Source organism: Perca flavescens, chromosome 6 (assembly GCF_004354835.1).
Source record: "Perca flavescens isolate YP-PL-M2 chromosome 6, PFLA_1.0, whole genome shotgun sequence".
Taxonomy (NCBI): Eukaryota; Metazoa; Chordata; class Actinopteri; order Perciformes; family Percidae; genus Perca; species Perca flavescens.
In genome coordinates, this window is record NC_041336.1 from 24,362,943 (window position 1) to 24,379,282 (window position 16,340).

The following is a 16,340-nucleotide window of genomic DNA, read 5'->3' on the forward strand; positions in this document are numbered from 1 at the left end:
TTCCTGCAGTTTTCATTCAATTCAGCATTTTTTTCTGTGTTGATGTGATCAATATGGATTCCTTATTATTTTTGTGTTCCTTTTGAATGATTTCTCCCAGTGATGTGTTCCGTTTTTAATTTTATTTTCCACTGTTTATCTTTTCAATAATTTACCCCATTGTGTGTTTGTTCTGTTTTGCCGGTTTCTGTTATCATCCCTCCTCCCGCTGACGCACACGCATCCAGTTGTCCAATGGTTTTGACCACTACAGTCCAGCCATTTCCCCCTACATGCATAGCACCGGGGGCAGTTTGGGCTCAGGGTCAGACACTGCCTTTCCCTTCTTCCCTCCTTCCTCCTCATCTTACATCGCCTCGTCCTGCCCCACTCGTTCATGGTCACGTCCTGCCTCAGCCTTGCTGCCAGACCAACCTCACAACTGCTCGTTGGGCTCCCCCATGGTGCCTTCATCCCGAGTCCCCAGCTGGAAGGTTTGTTCATCCCCTCGGTCTCGATGATCAACTTATTCCCATTCTCTTTGTTAAACGGTTTGTTCAACATGCAAGTCCTGTTCATTTTTTACTGTTGTTGTTGTTGCTGTTCACCAGTTTGCTTCTTTTATACTTTCAATCTGCAGCTGAAAATAAGGTGGAAAGCACATCAGAGAAAAGTATTAACAATCAACACTGACGTGTCTTTCGTTACAGGACTGGGCTAAGCCAGGCCCTTATGACCAGCCCATGGTCAACACACTGAGGAGGAAGAAAGACAAGGGGACCCCAGCTGTAGTGGACAGTAACGGTAGTGTGAGTAATGATAGCAGACCATCCTCAGGCCCGGCCTCAATGTCGACCTCAGCACCAGCTCCAAGTGCACTACAAACATCGGCATCAGTGGAGGAGAAGAACAGAACTGTGGGTGCGCCTTTTAAGGTCAGTTTTAGTCTCCGTCTCATTAAAACACAACCTGCCTTCATTTAGCCAATCCCGCTTTTAGCCAGGCATTCATTTTTTGGTAATTGTGGCACATATTCACTTTTGTGTTGTGCTTCTTTATTTAGCTTCTTTTTTTTTTTACTTTGTCTATATCATTTCCTTTCTATCCTCCATTTAGACTTAGGTAGTTTTAATTTGTCGTTGTTCTTAATAGCAACTTGCGAGAAGTGTGTTGTTGGCCTTAGTACTACTATATGGTCTCCATTAATTGTTGAGTCATCTGATTTTATATTTTGCGTGTTTATGTTGTTAGTGGCAAAGAAGCTCCATATGATTTCAGACATTCTGTTTTGTCTTTGTGCCTGAAAAATTAGTACTTTGCTGCAGCAGGTGGCAAATTGCCACAAAATCAGAATCGTTATTGTTAAATTAATTAATTGTTAATTCTGCAAATACTGGACAAAGCACATTGACATAATGTCAGTCTACATTTAATGCCATCTGTTTAGCTTAAGTTTCAGGCGACCTCAGATTCAACTTCCAGCTAGCCAATGTTTTTGCAATCATGGCATTTAGACCACATGATTGAGCCTTCTACCACTAATGTTCCCATTTACTGACTTTCATGATCTGTACCTAATGTTTTAACGACTTTAATGAATTGTGTCTGGCTGTATCCAAACAGTGAGACTTCCTGACCCTACCAAATGTTTTTTTCATTGGGTGATTGCTCCAGGCTGGTGATATTGAGGCCCATGAGGAACTGGCTCTGGCCTTATCCAGAGGTCTGGAGCTGGACACCCAGAGGTCCAGTAGAGACTCCATCCAATGTTCCAGTGGCTACAGCACGCAGACCAACACGCCCTGCTGCTCCGAAGACACAATTCCTTCACAAGGTAACACTTGTACATCTATAATGCAATGGTCACCAATTTTTAATGAAGTACACTGCTCAACTCTTTGTCTTTTATCCTCTCTTTTTCAAATATCCAATATATTGTCGTGTCAGCTCATTGTTAACCTCTCTATTTGTTCTTTCTAGTATCAGACTATGACTATTTCTCAATGGCCGGAGATCAGGAGCCTGAGCAGCAGCACTCTGACTTTGACAAGTCCTCCACCATCCCCAGAAACAGTGACATCAGTCAGTCCTACCGACTCATGTTCCAGAGCAAACGGCCGGCCTCCACAGCCGGCCTGCCCAGCACACAGACTCCCTACCATGGACAGGGAGCCTACCCTGCAGGGCCCTATCCCCCCACACCTATCCACGCTGGGGCTTATCCTCCTACCCCTACAGGTACCGACGGCACTGATATGTGTCGCAATTGGATGTGTACACTTAAATCTTTCCATTTTTACTGTCTTGAAGTTGTAAGGTATCATGTTGGTTTATGTCAATAACTTCCTTTTAAAACACACTTTATAAATGTTACGTAAATGTAATACTTCATCAGAAGAATAGTTCACATTCTGTTTTTTTTCCCCTGCTTTTTTTATGTCCTTCATTATTTCGTTATTCTTGTTAATAAATCATAAAGACTGCTGTATAATATACTGAAATGATCTTTATTAATAGTCCAATTTATTTTTTGGCTTAAATTGCCATTTGTGTTCTACCATTGCAGGCTCGTGTTCAGGTCAGGGATTTTATTCTGGATCCAGCTCCCATAATGCCCCTGGCTCCTATTCTACAGGCCACGGTCCAGTTATTGTCACCCCTGGGGTTGCCACAATCCGCCGCACGCCTTCTTCAAAACCTTCCGCCCGCCGGTCAGGCTCAGTTGTGGGCACAGGCCCCATCCCAATTCGTACTCCTGTCATCCCGGTAAAAATCCCTACGGTGCCCGATATGTCTGGAGCAGTTAATGGGAGCAGGGGTGCAGAGGAGATGGTTGGAGGAAGAGGAGAAGAAAGCCCAGATTCTCCAACATTTGTAGGAGGGGAGGATGCTGGCACGCTGCCTGTGATGTCCTGGAGTGGTCAGGCTACAACCAATCCTCCCACTGTACCCCTGCCCAACCAGCAGCACCTTCACTGTGAGATAGGGCAGGAAGGAGGAGCAGAGGAGGCAGGCGAAGAGTTAGAAGGCAACATGCTGGTTGCCATCCGCAAGGGGGTCAAGCTCAAGAGAACCCTCACCAACGACCGCTCCGCACCACGCATCGCGTGAGGACATGACACACGTGACAACATGTGAGCTCATGTCCCAGAAGTGAGGCTCTCCCTTCATTGTGTTTTGTAAATAAGGTCAAAGGCTTTAGAAAAGAATGTCGCTGATAGAAATGAGATGTACAGAATCGAAAGGCGCCTTATGCTAGTATGAGAAATGAATGACACCATGTAGCGTTTCTCATTCTGTACATTTTCACCTGTGAGAATCCCTCACTGCAGAAGCCATCTATAATGATTCAGTGTAGAAAATATAAAGACATGTTATTGTTCAGGTTCACATTTTCTGATTTGGCTTATGATGCCTCAGAAACTATGTAAAGCCAGGTTTGTTGAAATATTGGTTTGGACCTAAAGTGGATCACAGGACCACATGTGGTAGATCCTTGTGTACGTCGAGTAACTAACGAGCCTTTACAGGTACAAGGATAAGACCTAAGAAATGAGGTCCTCAGATAAAGGTTTTTGGCCTCAGCACTAAAATGTTTTCGCAAATCCAAGCCAACAGCTGTGTAATGATATTTTGTTGATAAATAACAAAAGAAGAAACGAGTAGCATTACACCACAATATGTTTATTTCTTTAATAGGGCAGTAATTACACACATTTATCTGGTGGTATTCTTGAAGCAGAGTGTTGGGCAAAGACGTTGTGCCTGCTTCTTCTCAGTGTAAAAAGACAAAAAGTATCAAATGTGTATAATAGTATAGTATGTGTAAACTCTTATTTATATAGGGAGTGCATTGTACCAGCGTGGGACAAGTAAGCATTCTAACTGCCTAGTTACTTGGCAGAAGGAGCGCAATAGCCAATGCAAGTCGCACTAGAAAGCAATGGCTCCAGCGGTTGGCTTTCGATCGCACCATTTGGCATCCCCCATTGCATTAACTGCTTACTTGGAGGGACGCCCTGATGGCTGTAGGAAGGTACTGTGTTTTCAGTGCTGTCATCCCCTCACAGTTCAAATACTTACAAATGTGAGGTGTCCACAGAGCCAATCACGGGCTGGGCTATGACCAATACAGAGAGAGCTCTTCAAGAAGCAAATGAACTGGCTTTGTTTTGCAGCGGGAGTTTCATCCAAGTCAAAGTTGTAAGAGACAACCGTGTGACTGAAGTGTCACATGGTGACATTAACAGACACTACAAGTTACGCCCTGTTTTAGTTGTGTTAGTATTTACATGATTTGTAAATAATGTTGCACGCCTCTGTTGCTGAAGAGTGTGTTGGTGCTTCTCGCTCTCTGTATTTCCTTCTTCCTTCCTTTCTGTGCCACAATCACAAAGTTTCACATCTTTAATATAATTTATAATAATCCTCAAATACCATTACCTTTGGATGTGAATTGGTTTTATTTTTCATAATTTTTCCCAGTATGGATTTATCATTTAATCTTCAATATCTACATGCTGACCTTTGTAGAACTCCTTAGTGGTTTGTGTTTATATATTAGCAATTATATATTAGCCCCTTCTTTTTCGTAGCATTTTTAGCCATACTGCAACCTGCTGCGCATCCATTGCTCATAATATTACTAATAAATGTCAAAGCACAGATGTGCCATGTCAAAACTCAACGTTAAATGAAATTTATATATATATATTATGAAACCTTTTTTAGAAGTTAATGAGGACATACTTTTGATCTTTTAAGTATTATTAGCTGTGACTGGTAATACCATACTGGTTTAATTGTTCTGTCTGGTTGCTGTTATATTGAACTCTGTTGTCTTCTTTGAAAAGCATGTAGCGTGCACGCACGTTCTTTTTGATTAATTAGGCTTTTACATCTGTCATCTCGTATTCTGTTTTTTTTTTTTTTTTTTTTTTTTTTTTATATCTTTTGCAATAGCATTAAAGGTGACAAGTCCAGTACGTACAGATTTTGTTACCCTAACAATTACGAAAATCCATTGTATAATTTAAGAAATATGTCACCATAGGTACAGTTTAAAATGCTCTGTTTTTATCTGGACAATAAGATGTTTTGGAGCTATGAGGCTGCAGCGTTTTAAGAATATAAGCTGAAACCAATGGTATCCCTGAGTCATAGTCTATTTTAATTTAATTTCTGTTCAAGCACTGTGAGACCATGGCTACTACAAGATGTATGAAACTGTAAGTGTTATTTAGCTATACAGGTTAATCCAAGAACTCACACATTTTAATTTATTTTATTCTTCTCAGTCTTTTTTTTTCCTCAACCTATTTTTATACGTATATAAAAAAGTAATATAGTTGTTTCCTCTATCCATGCATGTACCATCTGATGAGGTGTTGTTTCATCAGTGAAATGTTCATTACCGTCCTGCTACGATTCATTCAGGTCCCATATTTCACACACATGCATAATTGCACTGCATTTTAATAATGGCATACATGCTGTCTGGTTTAAAAGTGAACAAAGGCTACAACAAAGTGTGTTCCTCTGACTTCCAGGTACCACTAGAAGTCAGCAACAGTTTGGGTTTTACAATGGACAGGCTTTCATCAGTATTATGGGTTCATTATTGGGACACATGGTATTTACAAGAGCTGAGTCCAGTTCAGTCACGACAGTGCAGACAGTTCAGAATGGGTTTGCCTGAGTCATCATCATGGCGACATGCAAACTTTTAACTATTCCCTGAGGGTAAATATTGAATGTTTGTACCCCGGTTATTGATAACTGAGTTCAGGTCAAATGTTATTGAATAATATATTTTCACATTAGGGTCGAACAAATGGCACGCTGCCCACAACGTCAGGCCTTTCTAGCCTAATCTGACCGGACTTTTCCAAAGACCTTTTAGCATGAGAATTTAGTTTTTTCAGTTTTTTAAACAAGATTCTTATGAATGTAATGTAATGGAAAGGTACAATAAGAGGAATGAATGCAAAAAAGATATCTCTGTGCCTGAATTAAACCTATAGTGTGAACATGGGTTATGGACCACAAACTCCTTTCATACAAAATATCCCTGTACTGTTTGATTTCAACAGAGCAAAAATAATATTACTGCTTAGATGTTTCTTAAAACCCAGCATTCAGTTCTTAAAATTGTTGATGATGTTAATTTTTTTGTTTGTTTTTTGGCCGTCATCCTGTCTAAAACTTATATTATCAACCTGTAATTTCCATATTTAAATTGCTAGCATAAATATATATTATATCAGATTTGCCAAATGCCAGTATAGCCTATGAATAAGAAGTTTATAGTTTGTGAGGGTTTGAAAGTACAGTTGAACCTGGTTTCTAGTTTAGTTTTTAGCACCGAGGAGAGTTGACCTCTCTGTCTGCCCCTGTACAGTTCAACATGCTATGATGCAGTTTGTTTCAGGAAGTAAAAAGGTTGTTATTTTTGTGTAATGACAGCTTTAGCAATATAATAAAAATATAAATTTTGATTTGGTTCACTGACTTCTTGAATGTGTTGTTGTTGTATCAAGAGTTTTACCGGTCAGTTTTAATCTTACGTTCATTACTGAACTTTTAAGTAAATGGCTGACGAAACAATCTCCTTTCAGTGTCCCTTTATTAGCTGTTCTGGAGCTTTCTACCATATCACGCAGACCTCATTGGCATTTGCATTAGCTCTGTTGCAATGGAAATGTATGTTCAAACTTTTGGAGCACTTCTAGGACTTCTCATCACTGTTGACCTAAAAGTTAAGCTTTGCAGTTATGTCTTGACCTTGAAAGGAGCAACTGAAAAACAAATCAGGTAAATTGTTTTTTTGCACATTGATCTCTCATGTATATTGCATGAGCTGTGTGTTCATTTAAAAGCTTTTACACAAACCCAGTTTGAAAACTGGCCATCTTGTGGGATAGTGGGTGGGAAACGTTGTCATGTACAGGTTCAAAGTAACTAGGATAACACAGGTTCAAGAGCTGAAGTCTTCACTACCTTCAGTTAGGATGTAAACCGATGATGATGATAATGTTGTGCTTGGGTTTGTCCACCAGGGGGCGCTCTTGTCTGATCTTATTTAAACACCCAAACCTAGTTTGTAGCTTCTACTTGGATAATGCATCACTCCTCCCATCCTTACATCCCTGGAAACACTCTTCTAATCAATACATGTACAGCCAAAACAATGAATATGCCACTTCCACACACACAAGGGCTTGAAATAAATCCTGCATTACAAAGTTTTAGATTGTGAGGGAGCCTCCTACTTTTGCTTAAAGTAGCCTAGGAGGCTTCCTCCTCGACACAAATAACTTCCACATGGTGTCCTATTTTCTTAGGGTGTGGACTGTAATCTGGTTGAATAGCTCAAATGCCCCGCGTGCTTAACAGCGGAGGGAGGGATGAGCACACACCCAACAGACAAAACACACTCCTTTAACCTGCAAGAGATAACCGCCTGTCGGTGACAAATACTATTTTCATACAGGAGCCCTATACTATACTGTATGAGGATATTATTTTTCAATCTCAGCTGCTATTAACATTTCTATAAAGTCACCAATGTATACAGGACATAATTCGTATTTTTCCTTATGGTAGACGTACGGTACCCTACTGTCGTACCCTATAACATTGCCCCTATCTATGTACTGAATGAACGTAGGCTACGCAGGCTGGCGGTGTCGTCACAGTTACGCACGGAGGAAAGCAGCGCTGCTATTGGAAAGTATTTTCGGGCTGCTGGCCGCTGACGTGCCCTCCATCCCATCCGCCTCACATCATCCTGTCAACCAGAGGTTACACCAGCCGGGATTACGCTCGCAAATATGTGATTTTGTACGAATACTACAGCCAGTTGGGTGTCTGAGGTTGCATGCGGCTATCTACAAACTCTCACCGCTAGTAGCCTAAATAAGAAACGTGTGCGCCGCCGGAGCAGCTTCTGCATTTTCAAGGTTTCTTAGGTTGTTGGACGGGACAGCTGCATCGACTGAGGTGCGTCCGATAAGACAAGTTGCCGTTGGATTTTTTTTTTTTGGACAGCTGTCGCATATTTTCCTACTTTTTGTTTTACAAAAGGCGCGTAAAATAGGCTTGAATTATATGTTCTTAAATAATGTGGAATTGTTATTGTCAGGCCCGTTATGCCCTTAAGTAACCCCAGATGCCTCTACACTGAGGATGTTATCATGCGACCGTTGCAGCGATTATTTGTAGCATCATTCTTCTATAGAGCGGCATGTTGTGTTATAGATGAGTGCAGGCTCAAAAGTGGTAACTAGGCCTGTTGTATGTTTCCCGCTGTTCTCCATCAGGTTCCCGGCGTATTGCTCTACCTCCATCCCTGCGATGCTGCCCTGCCTGCGGAGAGTCCTGCGGCCCGCCCTCTCTTTGAGAGCCGGGGCGGGGTTGGCCACAGCCGGACGCAACCACCAAACACCCGCCATAGCCCGGTTCGCCTCAGAGCCTCCTCTCTCCATGCTGGTGCAGCGGTGTAACCTGGGCACACATCCGCTGAATGAGCTCGTGGAGCCCCTCGACTCTCCCCGGGGAGCCAAGGAGTTTATTTACACTCTCCATCCGTCTGAGCGAACCTGTCTGCTGCGAGAACTGCACAAGTTCGAGTCCATAGCCATAGCTCAAGGTAGGTGATGTGTTACTGTAGCCTACAGCGAAATATACTGTATTTTCATAATAAGTGCCACCACACAGCAGGGAAATCAATGAAAATACAGTTTGGCCATCCTTTTGAAATTTTGAGCCATACAATGAATGAATATATTCTATAGTCTTTAACAACATAGGACATCCTATACTTTATCAGAAAATGCTTCATTAAAATCATTTAGGCCAATAATGTTTTTTTGCGCCATCATCAACTGCAGTATACTTCATAGTTAGATCTATTAATCACCACTGCACTACTACACTACATGTAAATGACAAGCAGTTAACTTTTGGGTTAGATATCCATGTATCAGTGTAATCATAGCTGACATATAAGCTACAGCATCAGGGAACAGGCTGTAATAGGATGGAGTAGCCTGCAGTGTGGTTCACAGTAGTATGATGTCGGTAACATCACAGCTTTGATTTTAATCTCCTGATGGGTAATGAAAGTCTAAAAAAGTTGCAGTTGGAAGACTGACCAAAGCTTAGTTTCTCTAAAATATCACACCATAGTTCCACGGAGGACAGCTTATCCCTGTGCTCTGTTTTGCAGGAGACCCTGACCTCCCTGAGAGAAAAGAGAATCAATTGGCAGGGATCAATACAGTGTGTCACCGTCAACTACTGTAACTCTTATTTCCACATGTATTCCACAAGAATCCCTCACACAGTATTTCAGTAGGGAGTAGACTACGGTATCCCTCAGTACCTAAGCATATAGTTGTGGCTTTCAGACACAGAGAAAAAGAAGGAACTGGGTCGACCAATACAGAGACAGAAGAGAATAGAGGGATGGAGTGAGGAAAGGCATGAGTGATTGCACTGAGCCCTCAAATTGTGAATAAAAGCCCTTTATTTTCACTTTATTCCTGGAGCCTTGCACGGATGGTTTTCAGTGGAGCCTTGTTTACTGTTGTGTCTCATGATGGACAAGTGATTCGTGGGACACCCTGCAGGGTATAACTTCAAATATCTCTGACCTCAGAAGATTTGAAGTCAGAATAATCTTTAAAGTCTCTCAATTTCTCTGCACCAACAATTTGAATCTAGTGCTCTTATTTCGTGTACTCCCTGCTGCACTCAGTGAACTGTATGTCAGGCTACTTTAAACCATGTAGCGTCAGACTGCTGAATGTTGAACGTACATGCATCAGTTGCTATGTGTGTACAGTTTCTTTGCAGTGTACAGTATGTGAGGCCCAGAATAACAATTAGCAATTACATGTGCAAATCACAGCCCAGACTGTAATAGTTAACATAAGCATATGCCTACTGACATTGTGGCTTGAAAAGTTTCATCTGTTTGTTTAGTTTACAATTTAAGATTTCAGTTGTTCTGCTTCTTCACTTGTTACCTCGTCTGAGATGGTTTTTGAGGAGGAAAAACACAAACGAATGTTGCATAATGTTTTCTGTGAGTGTCATAATTTACTCTCTATACACTCCTGCATCTAAAACATAACTGGGAAGGGTAGCATTCTGCTGTCATCTACAGTATGGGGGATGGTATTGATTCTTTACATGATTGATTGGGTCATAGCAGTCAGCCACCTCTGTCCATGTATGCTAAAACAGGCCAGTGATGCTTCTGCTGACTGACAGCAGCTTAGATGGTTATAGAAGTAATTTTGGCAGCGATGATAATGCTAAAAGTGGTGATTACAGAGATGGTAGTGATGGCTGCAAAGACAATGGCAATGATTGTTAAGCTTGACAGTGTCATCTAACAGTTATTTTGCTGAACAGTTTTACAGTTCACAGCTAAATGATAGTTATTGCCCAATAAGATTAGACCCTGTTCAAGTCCAACTAAATAGTTTCTCTCATTGCACAGAGTAAATAACTTGTTTGGGAGGAAAGATATACAGAAACTCAGTTTGTCTATTGCCTGATTGGAAATACCGCTCCTTTCCTCTATTTGTATCCAGACTCTGGAGAACTGGCAGAGAGAATTGAAGGAGGCTGGCCGGTTCGCCCCATTACGAGGTGTTTCAATAAGATTCTCCATGCTCGGTGCTCCTAATAGTACATAATTATTTTCCTGTCCATTGTGGCTGATTACATCCTGACCACATGCTGCCAGCCTTCCCTGTGCAATTTCAACAACAAACCACGCTAAATCCCCCATGATCCTCATGGTGGAGGGTTTTATATCACACTCTGGAGCTGCAATAAACAAGGTGTCCCACTCATTTTGGATCACTGTAACATGTTCAAGTTGCACTTAGTGGCTAGAAAACCATAATATTAAACATTTTAGACCATTTTATTCGTTTGGGCAAAAATGCTTGCATGATATTGTTGCTGAATATCAGAGAAGTGTGTCATGAAAATGGAGAGATGTAATATTTAAAACCAGATTTAGAACCTACATCCTAGAGCTGGGCAATATATCGATATTATATCGATATCGTGATATGAGACTAGATATCGTCTTAGATTTTGGATATCGTAAAATATTGTGGTATGACACAAGTGTTGTTTTTTCCTGGTTTTAAAGGCTGCATTACAGTAAAGTGATTTACTTTTCTGAACTTACCAGACTGTTGTAACTGTTCTATATTTTGCCTTTACCACTTAGTCATTATATCTACATTATTGATGATTATTTATCTAAAATCTCATTGTGTAAATATTTTGTGAAAGCACCAATAGTCAACCCTACAATATCGTTGCGGTATCGATACTGAGGTATTTGGTCAAAAATATCATGATATTTGATTTTGTCCATATCACCCAGCGCTACTCCATCCCCTTCTGTGAAATGCACCAGAGGGCTATAAATAGATTGGCTTGATTCACAACTTCATATTTTTTTCGATTCAAAAACCACCACAAATTTGCAACCAAAGATGAGAGAATAATGTGGCTAGTTTACTGAGGTAACTGGACACAGACGACAGCTACTTTCCTCTGCCTATCACCCATGGGGCCTACAGTACCTGGTTGGAGCGAGCGGACATCCTCACCTTCGCGCTCTAAAACCCTCAGGGATCTTCTTACCCGCTGTATGTGCAGGGCTGCAGTGTAGCTCAATCAGTGATTGCTGGACCGGTTCGGCACACTCTCTCACTGACTTGCCGGCTGAGAGATAGATTTTTTTAGACAGACTTATCAACACCCATCATCATTCTACCCAGAGGCTGCAGGACACCTGAGGCAAAGCCCCTATTTTCCTGAGATATATTACAGTATATGCAGGTTTCAGGGAATGGTAATGAAGCTGGATTTCTGCCTTTGGGTGAAACTCGCGGACACATTGTACAGGGCAGTCCTCAGGATTAATGGAGTCCACTGCATAATGTCCATGCAGGTTGTGGCCATATTTACCGAATGAATTCACCTTCGTTCTGCATTGTGCTCTTAAATTTAAGTTACGTGTTACGTTACAAGATGCTTGCCTGAACATTTAGTCAGTTTACTGGCTACACAATTTTTTCAAAGTGCAGACAAAGTGGAACATTAGCATTCATTTCGAGTTGTAGTTCTGGTCTTTTGGATTCCTTGCCAGATGTAAGTCCAATTTTCACTCTCCTTTTAGATCTGTTTTTGGTCACCACCAACCCCTGAGGAAAACATCTGTCTCTTTAGCTGCTAAATGCTTCGCTATGTTCACCAGCTAGTTGCTAACTTGGCTTGTCTGCCATTTGGTGCTGGCCAGGTAGCATACAGTCTGTTGAGTTTTTTGCTGAAGACAGCAAGCTGCTGGGAACTAGTTGATCACCCAAAACAGTAGAGTTGTTGGCTGCTAAATCAAAACACTGAGATGAAAGATTCTAAATCCCTCCGTAGAGCTGAGGAGAACTGCATAGTCGGTAAAAATTTTTTGTAAAAGTTTGTAATAACAAACAACCCCTTTCACATTTGACCCGTTGTTCATAGCATAGGGTGTGCTGTAAATGCAGTATTCTGGATATGAGAAAGCTTTGTTGATGCTTTTTTCAGAATTGAAAACTTCCCTTACCATTCTTTGGAAATGGTGGTACACAGTCCAGGATCAACTTTACTGGGTCTTCTGTTTTATTGTCAGACAGCTATTTTCTAGTCATGCCTCCATGTCATTTGAAGTCACTAATAATAACAACTTTAGGGAAATCATACTGCAATACTTTTGTATTGCAATGTTTTTGGTGAAACAGTAGAACGTATAAGGCAGACTGAGGGCTGGTAAGTTGTTTTAGGGGCACAGTGTTACTAGATGTTTGTTTGAGTAGAGAAAAGAGAAAGTGTTAGGAAAAAGCAAGTTGTAGTGGAGATCATACACAAGTACACATTCACCTTACCTCTTAGAAAAAGAGGAGAGAAGTATGAAGGAAGCAAGGTACTGTAAGGTAGGGATGCAGACACTTAGAATGGATAAGGGAGAGATGTCGGCCAAGATTAATTTAGAGGAGAGGAGTAAACAGACGGAAAGAGAAAGGATGGAGAGAAGTAAAAACTATTAGGGAGCTCTAATAACCAAGATTGGTGCAAAGTGACTGAGACATATTTAATGAGAAACCAATACCAATTTTATTCTTCTAGGACATTTAACAACTTTTTGATTTGACTCAAGCCAGAAAGAAGAAAAATGAGCTCATGATTTCAACAAAATTTGAACATAGAAAGATATTTCAAAGACAATGAATTAAGACCCATCAGGGACATTTTGTGATTTACTATCACGAAGAATAAAGCTGACCCTGGTGAACAAAAGCACAGCTGAAAAGCCTTTTACACTTGTGACCAGTTTGTACAGCTTAGTTATAGTGTGAATCTTGATGGCTCATTGTCATGTTTGAGATCTCAGTAACTACACTGTCAGAGACCAGTTTAGTGATTAGTACACAGTCTTTTTTGCATTGCAAATAAATATAAATATTTGAAATGACTGACCAACTAACACTGGGACTGGGATTTTCATATAAAACAAAATGATTAATTATTAATTAATTGATTAATTATGATTTATTATTATCTATTGATACATATAAATATGCTTTGTGAGGGTATAATTATGATAGAGTGGAAATAAAGGGGCTCACTGTAACCATGGTAATGAGAATATTACTTTCAGATTCGTAGGGTGATTACAGATTAGTTGAAATATATATTATTTGAATGACTTGCTGAAGGACAAATGCTGTCACTTTGTCACGTAATAAGCAATATGACATTTAACACTGTACAGTCAATAAATCATGCAGAGAAAAAAAAGGAAAAATTACTTGGATTGAATTAATTTGAATTATTCTGGGAATTATTCCCAGGAGTAAATGCTGATCTATACACTTTTGTTTGGGGGAGGGGGGGGGGGAGGGGATTGCTTACACTCAGACAGGGAACATACTGTATTCACATATTGAGTTATTGTGTTTGCTTTACAAAAATCAGTCATCCATTAAATTTTCATGAAGAAATGAAGCAAAGATTTGTAGAAGTAAAGGAGAAATGCAGCAGATACGTGAATTAATAAATAAGCAACCAGAGATCATGAGATTCTGTTCCATCTGGCCCTCTATGATCACCAGTTACTGAGTGACTCAGTGACATCCACTACACTAATGTGGTTTTCCCACAGGCCTGCTGGTAAGAAAGAAAACGTGAGATGAGACAAGATAGAAGCAATTTGCCTTCATGGCTCAGAGGATGGAGAAGTAATGTAGAGGGAAAGTTAATTGGAGATGCAAAAGAGGGGAAAGAGCAGCAAGAGGGAATGGGGGATATATAGATGACTTTATGACTTTGCTTTGTTTTTCACCTCAGTGACCATTGAGGGTGCAGTACACAATCTTAGGGGCATAAACAAACCTTTTCATTTCATTGTTTTGAAACAACCCGTCCTACATTTGTTTTAAAGTTTGAAATTCTTTTTCCTCATCATCTTAATCTCTTCTTGAACCATGATGAGATTCAGCAGGTATAATGAATCCCGGATCAAAGTTTTCATCCTCTTTTCTCAGGTTTGTCTATTTCGAAGGGAGGCTTAATATTTTTTGTGCTCAATGCATTGCTTTTATAGTGCCTGATAATATTATATTCCATCTTTTGTGTTGAAAGGGGAAGCCATATCCTCTCTCACTGCCTTTCAGATTATAGCCTTTTAGCCTAAACTGATGGACCAAGGAGAGCACCTTTCTCCACTCTGCCTCAGCTCATACGTTCTTATTGTCATGCTAATTCACACGCGCTGCGGCATAATGGTGGTCCATGATGACGTTTAACCTGCTGTGACCCATGCACAAACACAACTGACTCCCTTCAGTCTGGTATGAAAAAGTAGAGTCATCATCAGCACTGATGAACATTTGCATGATTTGTTATGATGCTGCCATCATGCTGCTGCTTGACTTTCTAAAAGGAAACTTGAAAACTGAATTACTTGAGTAAATAACATGCCAGACAGTCAGTCATATTGCCGTCCAGTGGACATTGTTGCTAGGACATTTGTCTGGTAATTCTTGTACAGAAATGCACCATTCATCACACAGACACGCTATAACACGCTGTGGGTATTTATTGAGCGCAGTTTGCTGCCAACAACAGAACTGTAGCCATTAATAACTAATCAGTCTCAGTGTGCCAAGGAGATTTCAGACTGAGTGGTTTTTCATTGAAAACTTTTCTTAACTGCAGTGGGTGCTGCTGAACCACCCAAAATTAAGTGATAACTGCTATTGCTGATGCTAGAAAATAAACAAATAAGCAGAGTGATGTTGAGGATGTGTGAGTTTTTTTTCCCTTATTTATTTTAGTCATACAAAAACAATATAGGCTACCACATTTGACTGTTTATTAAGCCCAGCCCCCCATTAATTCTGTTGCTACGCCAAGCTTTACATTTTACAATAACGGTGGCAGATTTACCTCTTGAAATTCAGATTGACTTTTTAAACAGTTTGTCCTTGGTGTCAGACAGTGGTAAACATAAGCAGGCTTTCAAGTTCTACACAGCGACTGCTGATTTTGCAGGCTGAAATGACAACTGCTGACAGATTGTATTAGCTGTAGCTAGCTAGCTTATGAAGCTAACTTAGCTCCATGAATTGATTCAAAACTCCGATACGTTTTAGAAACTCAGTCAAAAGTATTTGATAACTACATACATGATACCATGCTAATGAAATGCGTCCTAGCCTTTGAAGTAACACGAAGTTAGAAGTTAAGTAGGTAGTAAGCAAGTTAGCAAGGCATGCTAATGTTTGCATGTTAGAGCAGCTAACGCCACATTTTGTAATCCATCACTCACACCTTTGCTCAATTATTTTTTGGTTTTAGAAAAGCTAAATAATAAGACAACCTTTCAAACTGTTTAGGTGCACATTATCACACTTTATCACTCAAACAAAACTGAAAGTAAAGGCAGACTACTGTGTTCTTTTACAGGTTTTTTAAATGGAAATGCACACTCAGCCTTAGCAAAAAGCAGTGACGTTTACTACAGTTTATCATTAAAGTTATCAATAATCTGAATGCAGGCTCTAGCTGAATCAACGTTAGCTGTGCTAAGTTTGGAAATAATGGCACAGAAGCTAAGCAATGTAATGTTACTGCTGTGGACACCATGTACACATAGCACCAGTAGGGGATAGTGGGGTAAGATGAGCCAGTTTTTACTTATGTGGATCTCCAGGAAATGGAAATTGAGACAGAAGTACAATGAAGACATCTACTGTTAATTTGGGATGTTGCCTATCAACTGAAAA

At 40.4% G+C, this 16,340-nt stretch overlaps 2 protein-coding genes across 7 annotated transcripts in view; both read left to right on the forward strand.

Moving 5' to 3' along the window:
• Positions 1-6,476, forward strand: part of LOC114557058 (metastasis suppressor protein 1) — a 55,048-nt gene extending 48,572 nt beyond the window's left edge. For all 6 annotated transcript variants that reach the window (XM_028580319.1, XM_028580321.1, XM_028580322.1 and 3 more), the window contains 5 exons: positions 228-473; positions 690-914; positions 1,654-1,813; positions 1,960-2,217; positions 2,546-6,476. In XM_028580319.1, coding sequence (XP_028436120.1) covers positions 228-473; positions 690-914; positions 1,654-1,813; positions 1,960-2,217; positions 2,546-3,090 — 1,434 coding nt within the window. In that variant the 3' untranslated portion in view covers positions 3,091-6,476. The remainder of the gene's footprint in view (positions 1-227; positions 474-689; positions 915-1,653; positions 1,814-1,959; positions 2,218-2,545) is intronic.
• A 1,236-nt stretch (positions 6,477-7,712) lies between these two features.
• LOC114557310 (transmembrane protein 65) overlaps positions 7,713-16,340 on the forward strand; it is a 42,422-nt gene continuing 33,794 nt past the window's right edge. The window contains exons 1-2 of the mRNA XM_028580732.1: positions 7,713-7,980; positions 8,301-8,629. Coding sequence (XP_028436533.1) covers positions 8,335-8,629 — 295 coding nt within the window. The 5' untranslated portion in view covers positions 7,713-7,980; positions 8,301-8,334. The remainder of the gene's footprint in view (positions 7,981-8,300; positions 8,630-16,340) is intronic.